We start from the raw sequence: 20,074 nt of genomic DNA on the forward strand, positions 1-20,074 counted from the left end.
CTTAATGTGACCACACGTCCCGTATTAGCCGTGACAGTAACTTTCTTTTAACATAAAACGGGACGCCAAAATGTCCCTCTTTTTGTGACGACTTGTAAGCATAGAATTACTATGTAACGCCATAAACATTGATAAAAATAGAAGCTGAAAAAAGAAATATTACCTAGCGATTGTTGGGTAGAAGTTATTTCACATTTTAATGTTAACACTGTGCCACATTAAATATTGGGCCCTCACTGAACGAGTGTTTTCGTACATGAATGGTTTCTAGACAAGTGACAGGAACGCTACAAAATATTATTTGAAAAGAAGGATGTACTGAAGAAAATACATTCATCTGCAAAATATCAATGAATTACTTGTAATTCTAAAGAACTGCTTGGTTGCAATGTAAGTTATTTACGCAGTATTTATTTAATTAGTTTACAAATATCCGTATTTAGGACGAAACAGTTTTTATATTAAAATGTGTACATTTTGCTGTCCCGATTTTTCTTTAGGAAAATATGAAAAATGTCCTGTTTTGTTGTTTTAAAAACCTGGCCACCTTGCCCTGGCTCCAAGGTAAATTTCTCTTCAGACGAACCATGTAAGTAATCAGTGTTTCATTCCTTCTTTGCTGCTGACCATGCTAAACTTCCTAATGTAGCCAGGTCGTGGAAACAACAGGTGCAGGCAGCTTTTTGCCACGATTTGCTTTGCATTCGACATACGTGTTCATACAGCGGTTAGCTGCAGGGGAAAACCAACGCTAGTGGCGAAGGAAATTAAGACTTAAAGTTCAAGGAATGCCGATAACATGCACTTTCTTTTTCAGCCTTTGAGCTGATCACGGGAACGGGGTTGCTATCAATTACGCGAAACTAACGAGTAATGATCCCATTGGCAACTGCGAGACCGTTATGATGGATGTACTCTGCAAGAAACTGAAATTCAAGATTACAGCAATTTGTCTGGTTACCCAACCGTTCTCGCACGTGTGTGTATGTGTATTTCCTTGGTGCGAAGGATTGGGGGTTGTATTATACACATTGCAAGATGAACCTGAAATGACCAATCACCTGTAATCGAGGGCATACTGAAAGGGGGAGCTGGCGGGGTTCCAGTCCTTCCTCCCAAATGCACGAACAAAAATAAAATTTTGATAAAAATGGGGCAAGTTAATGCAATTTACGCGTATATGAATATATATACAAGTACATATCTGGGAAAGTACGATGAATATTTTTCAACAGAAAAAAAATCGTCCAATTTACTGCTGTATACTTTACCAATTAACGTATATTAGTGCAAATCTTCTGTCAGGCCCGTACCCAGGATTTTTTGAGGGGGGGCCAAGCCCGAAACCGTGGTGATATATAGAGTCATGTCATGAAATATATGTCAATTATTAAGTAATTAATTAATATCATAATTAATATAAACATATATAAACAAATTAATTTGCTACATTTATAAACTAAGCAAATTAATTCCTTTAACAACTGGTTCAAAATGAAGTTAGAAGATAGGTGAAATGTTTTTAATAAGTGTTAGATATTATTTAATTATTGCTCTTTATTAATAATGATAATTAAATTTTCATACTTTTATTGTGTTGTGTTTCTATAATGGTGTAAATCAATTAATGGTCTCTCGAAAGGAAATATTTCCTTATCAGCGTTGTTGCTAGAGATTTCAGCGCCCAGGACGAGAATAGATTTTCACACCCCTGCACCGAATTTGCACCCCCTCCCTTACCTAGATGTAGCTACCATACTTAAGACATTCAAGAAAATTTTGTCCCTACTCTTTTCCGTTGAAACCGATGAAATGAAAACTTACCATTCAAGAAATGTGGTTAATAAAAGGGCAGTCGCTTCGGTTGTGCATCCCACATTATCTTCATTCAAGCAGTGTGTGTTATTGTTCAAATCTGCAACCTCGGTTGCAAATTAAAGATAACTAACTAGGTGGAGGGACAAAAAAATGAGAGACTTTAAGAATACATTAGTTTCCTATTAAATTAAATTGTAAGTGCTAATTTCTATTCCCGATGAAATAAGGTGAGAAATAACAGGTCGGTCTAATTTCTGTGTTCCAGGGGCCTAAGGTGACAATGACAACCTCCTTCGCAGTTACGGTTCCATTCCTTACTAGTCCAATGTGATATAATTTTAAAATCTTATATATGACTGTAGAAGTACGTTTTAACCCCATGCTGTTACCAGCCCGAGAGAGAACAAGAGATGTATGCAACATTCACACACAGACAGATATCGTTCTTTGTTCTTTCTTTTTTTGTATCTTTTTATGATATCCGTCTTAGTGAAGTATGTTTGAAGTCAAAACTCAAAAACTCTTACCCTCGGAAAATTTTAATGGGCAGAAAATTTTAATAGAACAAGATCTTTGGGGGAGGGGGAGGTGGGAGATCCACCTTCCGCCATGGGAATTCGTACCCTGAATGTGACCACCAACGTTATGGAATGATCCTTATAATGAAGAACATGTCTGAATGTGAATTAACCAAAAAATAAGGACATTTTCTCATCAAGGCTGCAGTTAGAAAAAGGTCGGAACAGGGAGTAAAAATGGTGAACTGTCCCGACCAAATTGGAACATTTAGTAGCTTTGCATAAATGGTTATAAAACTAAAATTACTAACTATTGTAGACTGCAGACTTCTGAAGTCTGTCTCTCTCCAGAAACAACCCATTCTTTTATGAAAAGAAAATCGAAATTCTTGCAAAATTTTAAAAATCGTCCATGTTATATTGGTTCGCATTAAAATATTTCATGGCTCGAGGGGGGGCATGGCCCCCTTGCCCCCCCCTTGGGTACGGGCCTGTCTTCTGTACATAACAATGTTACCACAACTCTGCAGGCTAGCGAATTTGATATTTTTTGACAGATTATAGATGCCTATCATTCTGCACCTACATACTTTGGAAATTGTTGTTGCTGTTTTCGAAGTTCCCTTTGTGCTCAGATGGACTAATCGGGACTGAACCTACAATTTAAAAAGCAATCGGAGTACAGTCACCAAAAAATAGCAACGGTACACCTAGATAGCTTCACTGCATATGTGGAATAAATATGTCCATGTATTTCATAGCTACATATGAGAGGTTCAGAACACAATTTGATGAAAATTCAGTTATATGCATAACTCATAATTGTGGAGTATCAACATTTCAGTTCTAGATGTAAGTATCTCAGTCCTAAGCTTCAAATTCTTGCTCATAGAGTTTGTGCTCCAATAGCTAAAATAGTACTAAGTGGTCAAAATGTGCCATTTTCTCAAAACTTGTTCCTGCGTTATGTTGTTATCGTACGTATGAACTTCATATCTACTGAATGTAACATTACACATTTCTTTTCCAGCGGGTCGAGGCGGTCGCAAGCTGGACGACGTGAGGGACAAGTATCAGAAGGCGTGCCGTAAGCTCCACCTCACCCACAACGAGTATGTGCTTCTGTTGGCGGAGGCAACCGAGTACGAGAAGGACTTCCGGACGGTTCTTCTTCCGGGCTTGCTGGAGTATCAGCAGGGCGTGCAGGAGGAAATGATAGAGCGGTGGTATGTGCATAAGATATTATTCACGAACTTTACTTTTAGTTAATTGAATCTAACATAGTTTTTTTGCTTTTCAATAAATATTCCATTCTGTATCCTTTTAAACAAATATTTCATTCTATATTTTTTGTTCCTTGCCAGAAAAGTTGTTTTAACATAAATTTCGTCGATCTGAACTATGCGCAAGCTAGATAATGAATACAAGCTGTTATATCTCTATTCTTTTTATCTATTCATGTAATAGTAACAATCCAATATTAATTTATTTACACATAATTATGAATAAACCTATTAACGTATAAATTTAAACATTATTGTTATTATTTGGTTCCTCAGCTTCTGAAATATATGTCTGGATACGCGCCTGAACATAAAATATTCCATTCTGTTCGCTTAATTTATTAGTAAATACTTATAGAAATGTTTGTAATGTTAACAGATTTTGTACATCTGAAATTCTTTGAAATCGCACAAAACCCATGTTAATTGGACATTTTCCAAAGAAAATAACCTCCCTTGCCTTTTTTAAAGAAGTTTTAACGGACAATTACAGGGGGTTTTCAAACTGCGCAGCAGCTTTGAAAAATGTTGCCACATTTATTCCTCTCAAAAATAAATAATTACCAAAGTTGCCTTTTGTTTGACAATTTAACCGACTAATCCAGGGGCTATTAACCTGCGTAGCAGTTAGTTACAAAAAATATTGTCGCCATGAAAAAATGCCATGCCATGAATTAAAAAGAATACTTGTCTTCCTTGCCTTTTTCTATAAGAAGTTTTCAAACAGTGTTCATTCTGGCTACACACAAAGAAAACTTCGATCTCAAGTGTATTGTGTTGGGAAATATTAATACCTCCATAACATAAATATATTATTATTATTATTATTATCATATACGTGGTTTGTCCCCAGAAGCCGTAACTTCATATAAATATTTGTTGGGGGGCGGGGTCAAGATTGACAATATTTTTTTTACGCATAATGTATATGCTTCTTGAGGAATTGAGGGGGCAGAAAGTCAGCGCCTATTCTTCGTATCTCAATCCCATTATAATATATTACCACACCTTAAAAGGTATTATGATCTTCGATTACAAAGAAATTTTTCATTAGTTAGTCCTACAATATATTTTTCAAGTGTTGTTCCTAAAATACTTTGCTAACACACTCGTGCACAAAAATAATCTTACTTGTTTAACATAAAATGTCTGAGGTGATTTTGTAAATGCCATTGAAACGAATATGTATTGATTCGAATGTATTGGAAATGGAAACACACATAAATGTGAGACATTCCATTCCAGGATGAAACCTTTAACACATTTAACAAGATAGAAATGTTATACAAAAATTATACAATTGTTCTTCAGTTACAGTTTTTTGCAAATTAAAATAAAACATTATAATATATGCAGTGTTATATAATTACAAAGTGTAAGACTAACAAGGGAGGTTATCTAAGTGTCCGCCTTCGATTTCCATGAAACTTGGCAGGTGTATAGAGGGGGCCCTATGCCCCCTGTTTCTTCCTATGCCATATTTACGTGGTTTCGGGGTCAGATTCCCACTTCAACTTCTCCTCATCTTGACATTTGAGGGGGGGGGTTGTCCCCTAAAGCTGTTTTTTAGCTGAAACACGGGAACACGTATTTCTTCCTTTGGGCTCCTTCATACACCTGCCAAGTTTCATGGAAATCGGAGGGGGACACAGGGGTCAGATCTCCACTTCAATTTGTCCTCATCTTGACATTTGAAGGGGGGGGGGAGTTGTCCCTAAAACAGTTTTTTTAGCCGAAACAAAAAAAAACACGTATTTCTTCCTTTGTAAGTGTATTATTTACAAATCGCGCACGCGCACACTAATATATATATATATGTTTGTTTGTGTATTATACAGGGTGTTTCCGGGCTGATGATACAAACTTTCAGGGATGATGGGGAAGGGCACATGTATCAATTTGAGATAAGAAATCCTGGTCCGGAAACGACTTAGTCGAAAGTTATAAGCGAAAATCTGTGTATGAAGATGTAATACTATTATTACCTGCACAAGTTTCACAAGCTGCTACATTCATAACAGTTGTCCAAAGTGCCGTCCCCCGGCTTCGCTGCAGGCACGACATCGTCGCACAAAGTTCTGGCGTACCCAGGCAGCGAGAATTCTTGCGAGGCGATCCTCTGCAGTCTCGCTTCCTGTGACATTGTTCGAACGACCCAAGGGTTGTTCCAACGGGTACGCCAGAACTTTGTGCGACGATGTCGTGCCTGCAGCGAAGCCGGGGGACGCCACTTTGAACAATTGTTATGAATGTAGCAGCTTGTAAAACTTGTGCAGGCAATAAAAGTATTACATCTTCATACACAGATTTTCGCTTATAACTTTCGACTAAGTCGTTTCCGGACCAGGGTTCCTTATCTCAAATTGATACATGTGCCCTTCTCCATCATCCCTGAAAGTTTATGCAGGGTATTTCCGGGCTGATGATACATACACATACATATATATATATTAGCAGGTAACAATATGTTATAAACACATTCTTACTTCCCAAAGAAGCGATCATGTGGGATGGCCAAACGAATCCGGATCCGAAAATTCCGGATCCTCCGGATCTGGCCATCCCTACTATCTACCCATATATACGTATATCATATCACAATTCGTAACATACAGAACAAGCAATCTTACAATTCGTCCGTGCAATCACAAATCTCATTCAATGATCACGTGCATTTTGTCGCTCCATAATGCCGAACATACAATAACTTTGTAATATTACCATTGCACGTTCCGAGACTGACCTCGTGAATCTGGCGAAGAAAGTCATTTTACTACTTCAGGAACATAATAGGCGAAAGTGTTAGTCGCAGTTTTGTTTATGGAAACTTGCAGATGGTGACCACCAGGGGGTCTGTTCTGGTATAAAATAAACTGGAATTTTAATCAAATTACACTGATGAACAAATTCAAACTTTTTTTTGCTCCTTTGAACGAAAATAGGTGATTATTTATAATTCGACCCCGCTGAATCCAAATCTGAAAGTAGAAATGCTGTATCACGTATCGTTTTCCCTATATTTTCATTTTTTGTTTTTTTTAATAAAAATTTAATTCCCTTTGTAATAATACATCGAAATTTGAAATTATTTTTGTTTGTTTGCTCATGAAATAAGATTTAAATATTGAAGTGAATAACTATGAAATATAAAAAAATTAAAAAATATATATAGGACCGATTTTGACTGTTCAATGAACAAATTTCATGCAAAAAAAGGAAAAAAAAACACATTTTTACTCGCATTTTCAAAATTTCTTTCTTGAACTCTGCCGTTTGTAACTCCCAGCAGAAACATATTCCTTGAGGTTCCAACTATAGTCTGCTAACATGTTCTGTACCGATTTTCCTGCATAGCGTTTCCCCATGACAGAAATATCCTGGTGAAATCTCTCGCCGCATTCGTCACTAACCGCGCCCAAGTTAAGGGGGAAAAAGTCCAAATGCGAATGTAAAAAGTTGAATTTTCAAGGACATATTGCACCCCATGCGCTGATAACACTTCAACAAGTTCTTAACAAGTTCCTTGTAGTTGTCAGCTTTCACATTTCCAAGAAAATTACAGCATACTTGTCTGAAAGCTAACCATGCGCATTTCTCTTTTTCTGTTAGCAATTCCACGAAGTTGTCATCATGAATGATCTCACGGATTTGCGGCCCAATAAATATGCCTTCTTTTAACTTACTATCACTGAGTTTAGGAAATGTTTTTCTCAAGTACCCAAAACCCTCACAGTGTTTATCCAAAGCCTTAACAAAAATTTTCATCAGCCATAACTTTATATGCAACGGTGGTAACAAAATCTGGTCTTTCTCAAGTAGAGGGTGATTCCTAACACTCTTCTCTCTAGGACATAAGTTTTTTCGTATGGGCCAATCCACAATGTTGTAATGTTTATCTTCTACCCGGCTGTCACATTCGCAAAGAAAGCAACAAAATTTTGTAAACCCAGATTGCATGCCTAACAGTACACCAATCGTTTTGAGGTCTCCGCATATCTGCCAACCATATTTTTCATAATTTATCACTTTTAATATTGTATCCACACTTTCATATGTTTCCTTCATGGTGGAAGAACAGGCAAGGGGTACTGATGGGTATATATTCCCATTATGCAACAATACTACTTTTAAACTATTCTTAGATGAATCTAAATATAGTCTCCACTCGTTTGGGTTGTGACTCCTTCCAAATTCTTGCGGAAGGCCTTCTACATCATTGCAGTAAGTTAACTCATTACTAACAGAAAAAAAAATGTGTCCGTGATTGTTGGCGTTTCCGATATGACACCTTAACACCATCTTGTAATAAATTTCACCCTCGGAGACGAGAACCTAATAATTCCGCTTGAACTTTAGAAAGGTTGAGGTCTCTGACTAGATCATTTAGTTCGGATTGGGAAATAAAGTGAGGTATATTTGGATCAGGAAAATTTGGATCGGTGTTTGAATATGAGGGTCTGGGTCCATCATCTGGAGAAGCACTGCTTGGGTCTGTTTCATCCACTGTCCATTCTTTAGGAGGCTTAGGAATTGGTATAAAATCATGACTCGTAGGTTTCTTGGCTGAAGGAACATCAGGATAAAATATAGAATGTTTTGATTTAGAACTATATCCACTATGTTTGTTAAACAGAAGTAACAATCCGTAGTATAATCTTTCTGTTCTGTCCATATTACAGGGTTTCCGAAGGGCATTGATTTGTGAGTGCCATTAAGCCAACCACGTAAAGTTCGCGAACAATTACAACAAATTTTACCTGGTGCCCAGCTTTTTCCCTCGTCTACTTTACTTCCAAAATACAACTCATATGCTTTTTTCACTATAGGAATGATAGTATTTCTCTGTGACTTCGGAGTAAATTCCCCGCAAACATAACAAAACAAGTTCGGGTTATTCACACATTTGCGTGACATGGCGAACTCATTAATTGACTTATAATATATTTCTTTAAAAAAACAATTGTGAATGCTCTTATCGTTTTGTTAAAATACAACTTACACTTCACTTCACTATACAATATTACATTCACAATTTCACGAACATACACAAACATAAAATACGGCTACTCGCGAAGTTATCGGAAAGGAAGTTAAGACTCGACTAACCCACAAAAGAACAAATTTTAACATAGAAACAGGAAATTTCTCTACTGCCACATGTTTCCTCCACTATATATTAAGGGCCAGTCATAAACACAAGGTCGCTGAAAAGTTCTTATCCATTTGCTAGGAAACAAACGTTAAGCTGGAAGCGGAGCAGGGTGCGGAGACCTGAAACCATAAAATTATAAAATTTGGGTGTTCTGCAAAAAACTTAGGTGATACAGGAAAACGGATGCGATATTCGTTATCAGCACATCTGAATACATAAAGATCACTTAGTTTTATTTAAAGGAGTATTTCATTGTTTATCAGTGTTATAAAAGAGCAGTTACAGGCACCAACCACGGTAATATGTTGCTTTATTTTATTCCTTTATGTCTGAATTATATTTTTTGTCCGTACTAACAACATTCACGGAATAAACCTGTTTCCCAATCGGTGTGTTTCGTTCTAAAATTTCACGAATCGTATACGGAAAGCTTTAGGAACGCCATAACGAATTTCACGCGATGACTTTCTGAATGGCTCACAATCTACAGTGGCGTTCCTAAGATTTTTGTTTTTTGGTTGGCAGACCTGTAATTTGCCATTTATCTGCATTTCACGTTCCTCTTGCTAGGAATTTAGATTTGTGACTTCACCAAACCTCTTCTTGGACACGTCACTGACAATCTACTCTAATGAAACAACACTGTTTTACGATATCACAAGAAGAATGTGTAACCCTGTCTGAAAGTGCACTTGGTGAGAAAACTATTCGCTTTAATATGGAGCACAGGAAATTTTTCGGCGTGAACCCTAAATGATAGAGTTTGAAACCGGATAGGTGGCCCTGACAAAGGTGGTTGCCTATAATTTGTCCCGGGAAACTGGAGCGAGCGAACGAAGGCAACTCTCTGCGCAAGTAGTGACTCCAGGGGACTCGACTAATGACGCGAACGAGGGAACGGGAGTGCGTGGAGGGGGAAGGGAGACTGCCGTTATCAGCCTTTCCATATATTGCTTTGCTGCGCCCACTCTCTTTCTCCCCTACTTTGCCTTTATGCGCGGCTTTGCTCCGCAGATTCCCGAGTTGTTATAAAGAATCTGCACAGAACCGTGTGTCTCGCGGGTGGAGGGGAGGGGAGTGGAGCAGGCTTCACCATGGTCCGAGCTGAACGGATGGAGGGGAAGATGCGCGAAGGCTTCTGGCCGAAGATTCTTTTGTTTGTGGTCGCTACTATACCACACGTAACGGAGCTGAAGTTGCAGGGTTGCACATTTTCGAAAATTGTTGTATTGTATTCTTAATACGTTTAGTGGAATTTGATGAAGTTCTAAGGAATCGAATGTGAAAATAGATAAATATAGTAGGGCGAAGTCAAGCTCGTAAGACACTTTGTTATGCGATTTATGCAGTCATATAATAGGGGGTTGCTTTCAATATTATTAGGGTTATAGACAGTCCACATGCACAACGACCAGGCACGTATCTAGGAATATATTTCGGAGGAGGTCCGAACCAAATGTCTCAGAAATAATAATAATAATAATAATAATAATAATAACGGGGCTTTTTTCTGTCGGTACGCCGTACCTGCACTTTTTTTGGTGAGTAATAAAGTTTTATTTTAGAAAGATAATCAAAGAGTGTGTGAACAGGGCTAGAAAAATACAGGACACCCAGTCACCATGGTGCCTTAAATTTTTCACCTGGCGCCTAAATTTTCAAATTCAGTTCTAAATAATATTTATTTTTTCAATATTTCGAGTTCGCTTATATATATATATATATATATATATATATATATATATATATATATATAAATAAAGTAGTACAGTACAGCGTGTTCCGCTTAGAGGATCGAAAAAGAAATGCTCGCCGTTTAGAAACTGAGGAAGATATTGCTATGATTCTCATTTTACAAGATACAGAAACTCTCAGAGTTTATACACCAATAGTAAATACACGTGCTTTCGCATGCGCGCCAATGTGTAATTCGGGAACAAGCCTGGCACTATTCAGTTATCAATAGAGCAACAGTATTTACCTCAGCCAAAAACTCAACTGAATACTCTTTAGATGTTTGCAGGGCAACTCAAGGCGCACACATCGAGTTGCATTGACAATTTTCCTAAACTCGGAGAGATTGTACATCAAGGGTGTGTAAAAAGGTGTGTTAATAAATCATTACAGTAAAACCTCGTTAATCCGAACCCCGATAAACCGATCTTCCCTTAATCCGGACAGACAAAAGGCAAATAAATAAAAAGCAGAGTGCAAGGTTTTAAATGTGGTTAGAAATCGACAAGAGAACTTCCCCCAAAAAAGACAATCAACCACTGATGAAATTCTATTTTTCGCAGACTTTGTACTACTGTACTATATAATGTAGTTAGGCCTATGCCCTTTAAATACAACATAATAAACGGCTATGCGGGAATTTTTCTGTTAAGAAGGTTGAAACACTGCTTTGCCGTTTGAAACACAACGCTAGTCAAGATTTGCCCGCCATTTTGCGTGTTCAGGAAGCGAGAAAAGAACGAACAATAATTACTAAATATGTCGACAATACATACTAATTTCGTTTAAAAAGAAAAAAAGCGAAATCCCTTGTTAAACAATCTTTCGCAATACAGAATAAGCAAGTACGAATGTCAACAATTACAGAATAAACGAGTTACATACAATTCCCGGCTTTGATAGTTTTACCAATACGGCTTCTTGGCTTTCGAAGTAAACCTCACAATAAGTATTTTATGACCAAATATATGTTAATGTACATAATGTAACTATGGTAAACTTAATGTAAACACTACAGTTTTCTCATTTTGAATATTGTGAAGCTTATGTAATTTATTTCACTCGTTCGTATTGGGGAATAAGTTTCAAAAAAGGAAGGAGAAGGGATTCATTAGAAGATGCAACTTCTATTGTAATATACAAGCATATGATACAAGTATAAAACTTTATGCTAGTGTCCGTGAAGTGGTATATCAACTTCAAATAAAATTTGTTATGTACTCACATTTACTGCTATAGGCTACATACGTATGCTTACCTTACCTTACCACATGGCGCTACAGCTCCTCATGGGCTTTGGCTTCCTCAACTATGTGCCTCCATCTATTCCTGTCCTCTGCAATCTCCCACCATCTTTTCACCTTCATGTGACGCAAATCTTCCAGGACACCATCTAGCCATCTTGTCATTGGTCTTCCTCTTCTTCTTGTTGAATAGATTTTTCTTGCATCACTTTCCTTTGCATTCTATCGTTTCCCATTCTCTGTACGTGACCCAGCCACCGCATTCTTTGTGATTTAATAAATCTCACAATATCCTCTTTCCCTAGTATATGGTTAATTTCTTCATTAGTTCTTATTCTCCAGAAATTATTTTCATTAACCGGTCCATATATTTTGCGTATCACCCTTCTCTCAAATCTGCGCAATGCTTCCTCTTCTATCTTATTCATTACCCATGTCTCTGAACCATATGTTATTATTGGTCTTATTAACGTTTTGTATATGGTAATTTTGAGATTCCTGTTTATTAGTTTGCTCTTTAATAATTGCATGTTTGCATAATATGCTCTATTCCCCATGTATATCCTTTCTTTTATCATGCTATCTTTTTTATTTTGTTCATTTATGGTCAGCCCTAAGTATTGGAATGACCTGACTCTTTCAAATTCCTTCCCATTTATTTCTATTCTTTCCTCTCTATATTTGTCAGGTTTTTGGGTAACAATCATGTACTTTGTTTTATTGACATTTGTTTCTAGTCCTAACCTGTTTGCAGTTTCTTCTAATCTCTGGTATGTCTTCTTTAAATCGTTTCCTGTTCATGCTATTATTGCAATGTCATCTGCATATGCGCATATTTGAGTGCTCTTTGTAAAAATTGATCCTCTCTTATCTACCTTTTGAACGGCCACGTGTACTGCTAGTATGAAGAGTGTGGTTGACAGTCCATCTCCTTGTTTGACTCCTCTGTAATATGGAAATTCTCTACTTGTTTCATTTCCTATTTTCACTTTTGCTCTGGTCTGTTTCATTGTCATTTCTATTAAATTTATTAACTTGATGGGGATTTTTAATTCTTGCATAGCTCTACTCAGTTCGGGTCTCCTTATACTATCAAATGCTCTTTTGTAGTCAATGAATAGAATTAGGAGGTCTATTGCATATTCATAGTGTTTTTCAGTTATCTGTTGTATAACGAATACTTGATCTGTTGTACCCCTGCCTGGTCTAAATCCACATTGATATTCTCCTACTATAGCTTCAGTGTATTTCTTCAGTCTTTCGTTAATAATACTGGTAAGGACTTTGTACACCACATTTAGCAGCATTATTGGTCTATAGTTACTACATTCCGTTCGATCCCCTTTTTTGTGTATTGGGCATATTATTCCAACTTTCCATCCTTCCGGCATTTGTTCTTCTTTCCAGATCCGTTCCAGGAGTTTATGGATTTCAATTTTCATTGTCAGTCCTGCCATCTTTAGCATTTCTATTATTATACCGTCTTCTCCTGGTGCTTTGTTATTTTTCGCTTTATTAATTGCTATTTCTATCTCCTCCATTGTTGGTGGGTCTTCAATGTTTCCCTCATTGTATCCATCTATTCCTGTTGTTCCCACTAGTTCCTCTTCATTTCCTAGTTGTTCTTGATAATATTCTGCCCATCTCTCTAATTTTCTATACTGATCTCCTATCACTGCTCCGTTTTTATCCTTATAGCCAATTTCTTTTGGTTGGTATCCTTTATTTACTTTTTTGATTGCGGTATATACTTTTCTTGTTTCATTTTGTCTATTCAAGTCATCTATCTCCATCAGCTGTTTCCTCATTATCTCCTTCTTTTTCTGTTTGCATGTTTGATTAGCTATATTCCTTTTTTCTCGATACCTTTCGACATTTCCTCTCGTTTTTCTTTGTATCATTTTTTGTCTAGCTTCGTTCTTTTCCTTTATTACTTTCTCACAATCCTCATCGAACCACATTTTTTCCCCTACTTGTTTATCTTCTCCTATTATTTCTTCTGCTACTTCTTTTAGAGTTCCTTGTATTTTCTCCCAGTGTTTTTCGGTTGAGCTCCTCTCCTCTGCTGTCCAACTTTGTGTTTTTTGAGCTATTGCATCTTGGTCTCTTTGTCTGATTTCTTCTTTTTTTCCATTTCTGCATATTCCATTTTATTCTTTTTAGTTTTTCTGTCTGTTGTGTTGTTCTTATTCTCTCTCGAACTTTTACTTTCAAAAGAAAGTGGTCCGAGTCACAGTTAGGTCCTCTGCAACTTCTAATATCTGTGATTGAGGAGGAATATCTGTGACCTACCAAAACATGGTCGATTTGGTTTGTTGTTGTTCCATCTGGGGATCTCCAGGTCCCCAAATGTATATCTTTATGTGGGAAACACGTGCTTTTTATTATCATTTTGTTTCTAATTGCAAACTGATAGAGTAGATTGCCATTATTATTGCTTTCTCTATGTAAGGTATAGACTCCACTTATTCCTTTTCTCCTATCCTCCTTGCCAATTTGTGCATTAAAATCTCCCATGATAATAATTGAATCATATCTAGGTGTTTCTTCTAATGTTTCCTTCAGCTTATCATAAAATTCTTCTTTCTCTTGATCACCTTTGTCTTCTGTAGGTGCATACACTGTTATAATTGCTATGTTTCTGAATGATCCTTTAACTCTGAGCTTGCTTATTCTATCACATACTGGCACAAACTGCAGTATACTTTTTCTTGCTTCCTTAGTTATTATGAAGCCTGTACCTCTCTGCCCTGTCCTTTGTTCTGTTCCACTATAAAACATTGTGAAGTCTTTTTTGTCTATTCTGCCCGTTCCAACCCATCTAATTTCCTGTACTGCTGCTATCTGTATACCATTTTTTTCTATTCCTTGTGCTACCACCTGCATCTTTCCTGGGGCTACCATTGTCTTTATATTCCACGTGGCCATATTCATGTCCGTTATCCGTTTAGCCGGTCCGTCATCATGTTTATCCACTTTCCGAGGCACAAGTTGTGGTTTCTGAACGATTGATTTTTTCCGGATAAGGTTGTCAGCCTCACTCCAACCCCCAACCTGGAGGACCAGGTAATTTTCTGTTAGGGTTTTCTTCCCTTAGCCTTTATAGATCCCTCTATGACTACAAGGCAGCAGTATTTGGGACTAGGAAGGAATATTAGGATAGGATATGGTAAAGATGGGACGTTGTAGAACACCTTAGTCTGGCTTCTCTTCTGAGACCTGTCCAGCATGGGTGACCCTGCCGGTAGATTCTACCGCTGGCATAGCTCTCAGCTTCAGCAAAGCACACAAACCCCTCCGCCCGCACGGTCAGTGCTACTTTAAGGTGGTGTTCCCTGGAGGGGACATACGTATGCTGCATTTTCTTATTCTTTTGGAGAAAACAATATTTTCCCTTAACAGCTATTAGCATCCAAACTTGTGAAGTAGGGTGTTTGTGCAGTCGCCATTTTTAAGACTGAGCTTTTAAGGCTCGTGTGAGGTCCCTCTTGCTACTACCTTCGTGAAATAATTAAATGAGCAGCTACATATATGCAAAACACCAAACCTGACCTGTCTACCCTACTCATGTATGCTGTATGCATCTAATGGTAGAAATAGACAAAACTTAACCTGCTCAACGTATTTATATGTTTATTTCTGTTATTAGATGCATACTTGAGTAGGTTAGGCAGGTCAGGTTTGACGCCTTTAGCATTTACATCCAAGCTGTCGCTAGCTGCTTGTGTAAAAAACATTATGGTAGTTTCAAGTGGGAAGTCTATCTGTGTGAAGTGAAGATGCACCTAAATACCATGTGAGACTGGTGTTAACCATATTTGTAGACTCGAAAGGAGATTAGAAGGTACAAGATAGGATACAGTGTGACCTTGTTCCTTCTCTGTTTCATTCATACCATAATTTGTTTCCTAGAGGTTTGTGTTCATAAACTTTTCCATATTTCAGGAAACTCCTAATGGAAGAAATCGCCCACTACACCAACTTCTCGTCAGAAAACTTCCTGGAGAGTCACAAGAAGGTGGATGCCAGCGTAGAGTTGATCCAGCCCACTGAGGAATATAAGAACTTCACTGAGAAGAATAAGTAAGTGTATGCTTAGTCTCCTTGGTGGTAATTTAACAAATCGTCCATTGGAAATGTAACTTTTCTATCTCCAAATTGTAAACAAATAGAGATATTTTCATTTAATTTAATTCACTTCATCTCTGCTATTGTGTTCGATGCCTACATACCACCAGTATTAGTGTATTGAGAGAGTTTTAGGTTCATCTACAAAATTTGAAACAATCACGAGAATGCAAATTCCAACAGTCAGTGAAACCCCAACTACAAGCGCCATCTGAGTATGAGATAAATCATTTGCATTCTAACCCGTCACTTGTGGGAGCTGCTTAGGAGTATAAGTGGACTTCGGTTATTACTTGTTGTTAAGACAACATTTTTTTAATAATAGTATAATCAAGGGAGTTGAGTGATTGAATTTCTTTTACTTTGTTAACGAATGTCAAATTTTCACTGAAATTGTTTCATCTCCATTACATTGATTGATTAATTTGGTGTTTTAAGTTCACTTTATGCACAGTAAGGCTAATCGGGACTGGACCTACAGTTTAAAGTGGGATTCGAACCATTATGTGCCTCCACCGGGTATCGAACCTGCGACCCTTGATTACAAGGTGGTGATTATACCACTGCACCATAGGGGAGGCCACTCATCTCCATTACAGAATGGCTACCTAATCTAATTTCTAAAAAGGTAGATAGAACACACTCAAATCAATGTCACTGTTGCATGCAGTTGTTCTATCTGAAATTTCAATAATTAATTACAGCATAAATACTTAACCAAACAATGACTTCTTTTTAGAGAGACTTCAATACATCAGCCTTTGCAATGATGTATTTTTTCAGTGGAATGGCGACAAAGGTCCAATAAATATATCATGTCAAACTTTAAAGGCCTCTCCTGAAAAAATAAAATATAGGACATAGAACAATTACATCTCAGTGGACGAACCACATGCTTGTAGAATCCATATTTGTTTTTTTAAAAATATTTGTTTTTGCTGCTTCTCCATTGAGGTTGAGAGTACGAATCTCATTCTGGGTTCTTCGTGTTTCTCTATTCATCAGTTTCATTTAATCATCTCTATCATCGCGGTCATGGTTGTCAGGTTGTCAAGATGAAAATTACAATCACAAGTTGAAAATATGGGACAAAATTGGAGAATTTCAGTACCCAGCCTTAATGAAAACTTCTATATAAGCTCTCCTAACATGCAGAGATCATTGACTATCAACGTGGGCAATGTCAATGGCTAGTTACTTGCTTGGTTCGTTTTCACCGACACCTCTGTACTAACGCCTGCTTTTGTGTCAGGAAGGCAACAGAGTTATGGCTCTTACTGTATACTGCTGCGTGCTACTATTACAACTACTCACTACAACTTCTTCTAGCACTACTACTATCTAATTACAAAAAGCAATGCCACTGAACTTTATTTTATTCAGGAGCATGCCAAAGAGTTTTAGAAGGAGCTGCTCTTTTTTTTATTTGGTTTTCAATGTTATATTTTAAGTGTTTGACATATTCTTATCACATGTGCCAATTTTAATGTCTCAGGCAAACTTTTAACCTTCCCAACTTCTTATCGTCCATGTTAGGAGATGAAGACATTGTTTTAACAAATATTTATAGCTTTTTGAGAAGTATGGCCCACTTAACCTGTCTCTAAGGAAGTTTTTATGGTTTTTCTGTTAGCTCCGGGGATTTTCCTCCTATATTTTCAAGGTGTAAAATGGCCATATGTGCCAACGCACCCCCCAACATTTAACTCATTCATGAATATTGACCTAAGTTATAAGCACCCAACTTGGGGGAGGGAGGGGTTACATCTTGTCCTTCAGTCATAGAAACTTATATTTTACCCTTTATTATTATTGTTGTTGTTATTTTACAAATCATATAATATGAAATTTAATTGAAAATTATTTGGCATTGTTGACAAGTTCAGACTTAAATCCACTCAGTAAGTAGAAACTGGATATCCCTTGCTTCCTTTTCATAAACATATCACTTGGTTGATGAACAGTTCTTCATTTTATTGTACTTCTTCACGATGCATAGATATCAAACAGAAACCACTTAATCTACTCTCCTTTATGCTACCTCTGATCCACGCTTTTACATGCTGGAGGGTACTGTAATGAAAAGCCATTCAAAATGACGTCCCGTGAATTGTCAAGGTCAAATCCCAACTTCGGGAAATTATTTCCTGACTTTTCTGGATCCCCGAGAAATTCAAGAAATTCCAAAGGATAGTATTTAAAAGTGGTATTTTCTGCACTACAATTTTTTGGAATTTCTTGAAATTAGTAACTTTTATTCCAGAAGTGCAAATACTATCGCTTGATGGGGAAATAGTGTGTAGAATTCAAACCTAAAAAAAAAATAGTTAGCAGTGAATGGGCATTTGGTTTTTCGCCAAAAACTGTTGGACATGCACAACAGTGTGGACTGGGGTATTGTCATGGTGGAGCAACCAGTTGCCACACTTCCACATTTTCGCCGCACGTTTTCACGCAATCGCCTCAACACACCCATGTAGAAATCCTGATTAACAGTTTGACCTTGAGCAACAAATTCCTTGTGAACAATCCCTTGCACATCAAAAAGCAAATGAGCATTGTTTTCACATGTGATCGCACCTGATGTGCTTTTTTTGGTTTCTGAGAACTTCCCCCTTTTTGAAACGTGCAAACCACTCGTACACTTCCGTTTCACCTAGGATGTCTTCTTTAAATGCTTCTTTAAGCATCACTACAGTCTCAGCTGCAGTTTTCCCTAATAGGAAACAAAAAAAAATCACACACACTGTTTCTTCTGATCCGCCTTAGCAAAATTCGCAGCAAACATTTGTCAACACAAAGAATGTGCAGCACAGCACAGATATGCTTTCCGGTTTCTTTTGGGTACCCCCTCGTATGTGCCTTCCATCAAATCCAGGATCTTTTCTTTACAAGGCAAGAACATAATCACAGCACCATAGGGAACGCCCAGTAGCCAACATGATACTAATGTCTCTGATGATACGTTCTCTCATTATTTAGTTGGACATAGCAGTTAATTGTAAGTTTCAGCTTGTAAATCACGGAAAACAATATTGTTTGTAATAAAATGTCACTACAATTTCACCATTTGCATTACATGAAAAAAAAACTCTAGATATCTTAGGGGGCAAGTGCCCTCTCTGTGGGTGACCTTAACCCAAAACTACATTATTATAAATACACTATGTGGAAGAAAGTCATTGGACACCAAATGTCAGCGGATACCATCAGTTTTCTTGCAATCAATAGGAGGTCGGTCTGCCTTTGGCAGCAATAACAGCAGCCACTCGTCGTGGTAAACTGGCCAAAAGGTCGTGTAGTACACCGAGTGGGATATTCCGCCATTACTCCTGCAATACAGTCACCAACCCTGGAAGTGTAGAAGGGCGAGGCGAACGTGACCTCAATCGGTGCTCCAGTTCGTCCCATAGATGTTCGATAGGGTTGAGGTCAGGGCTCTGAGCAGGCCAATCCAGTCGGATGACATTATTTTCTGCATACCACTCCATGGTAGCTCAGGAAACATAAGTCTCATTATCGTCCTGGAACACATTCTTCATTTCCATAGAAACGCCACCACGTGGGGAGCATGGAGTTGTCGAGAATATCTCGGTAGGACGCAGACGTCACGTGGCCATACACCGGTACCAGTGGACCCACGCCATGCCAGCTGAAACAACCCCAGAACATGATGCCGCCACTACCATATTTAACTGTGGGCACTACACACTCGGGTAACAGACGTTCTCCGGGTAATCGCCATACCCACACTCTCCCATCTGATCGAAACAGTGTGAAGCGTGATTCATCGCTCCATAGGGCCTTCTGCCATTTCTCCATTGTCCAGTTTCTCCGTTCTTTACACCAGCGTAGTCTCTGCCGTTTATTGTTTTTTGTTATCAGGGGTTTGTGGGCAGTGGCTCGACCATGATAACCCAGCGCATGGGCCTCCTGCGAAGTGTCTTGGTCAAAACAGTCAAATTGGTCGCACTTTGAAACTCTTCTGCAATGGAATGCATCGGTCGGGTCCTGTTTTTCCGAATCTCCCTCTTCAGCACTCTCCTGTCCCGGTCGTCCAATTTCGTGGGTCTTCCACTTCGAGGTGCAATGCTGCAGTGTCCCTTTTCCTTCCACTTCTTGATGACAAAGGCTACAGTTGATTTAGGGACCTGTCGGGCATCAGCTATGCTACGTATACTCATGCCTCCTATGGAG

The 20,074-nt window shown here is 38.0% G+C and overlaps 1 protein-coding gene across 2 annotated transcripts in view; it reads left to right on the forward strand.

The window, feature by feature from the left end:
- LOC145999777 (tyrosine-protein kinase Fer-like) overlaps positions 1-20,074 on the forward strand; it is a 311,283-nt gene that overhangs the window by 260,437 nt on the left and 30,772 nt on the right. For both annotated transcript variants that reach the window (XM_083137080.1, XM_083137079.1), the window contains exons 5-6: positions 3,367-3,562; positions 15,695-15,832. In XM_083137080.1, the coding sequence (XP_082993206.1) occupies positions 3,367-3,562; positions 15,695-15,832 (334 nt within the window). The remainder of the gene's footprint in view (positions 1-3,366; positions 3,563-15,694; positions 15,833-20,074) is intronic.

This window comes from Lepisma saccharinum, chromosome 15, assembly GCF_977018435.1.
Source record: "Lepisma saccharinum chromosome 15, izLepSacc3.1, whole genome shotgun sequence".
Classification (NCBI taxonomy): domain Eukaryota; kingdom Metazoa; phylum Arthropoda; class Insecta; order Zygentoma; family Lepismatidae; genus Lepisma; species Lepisma saccharinum.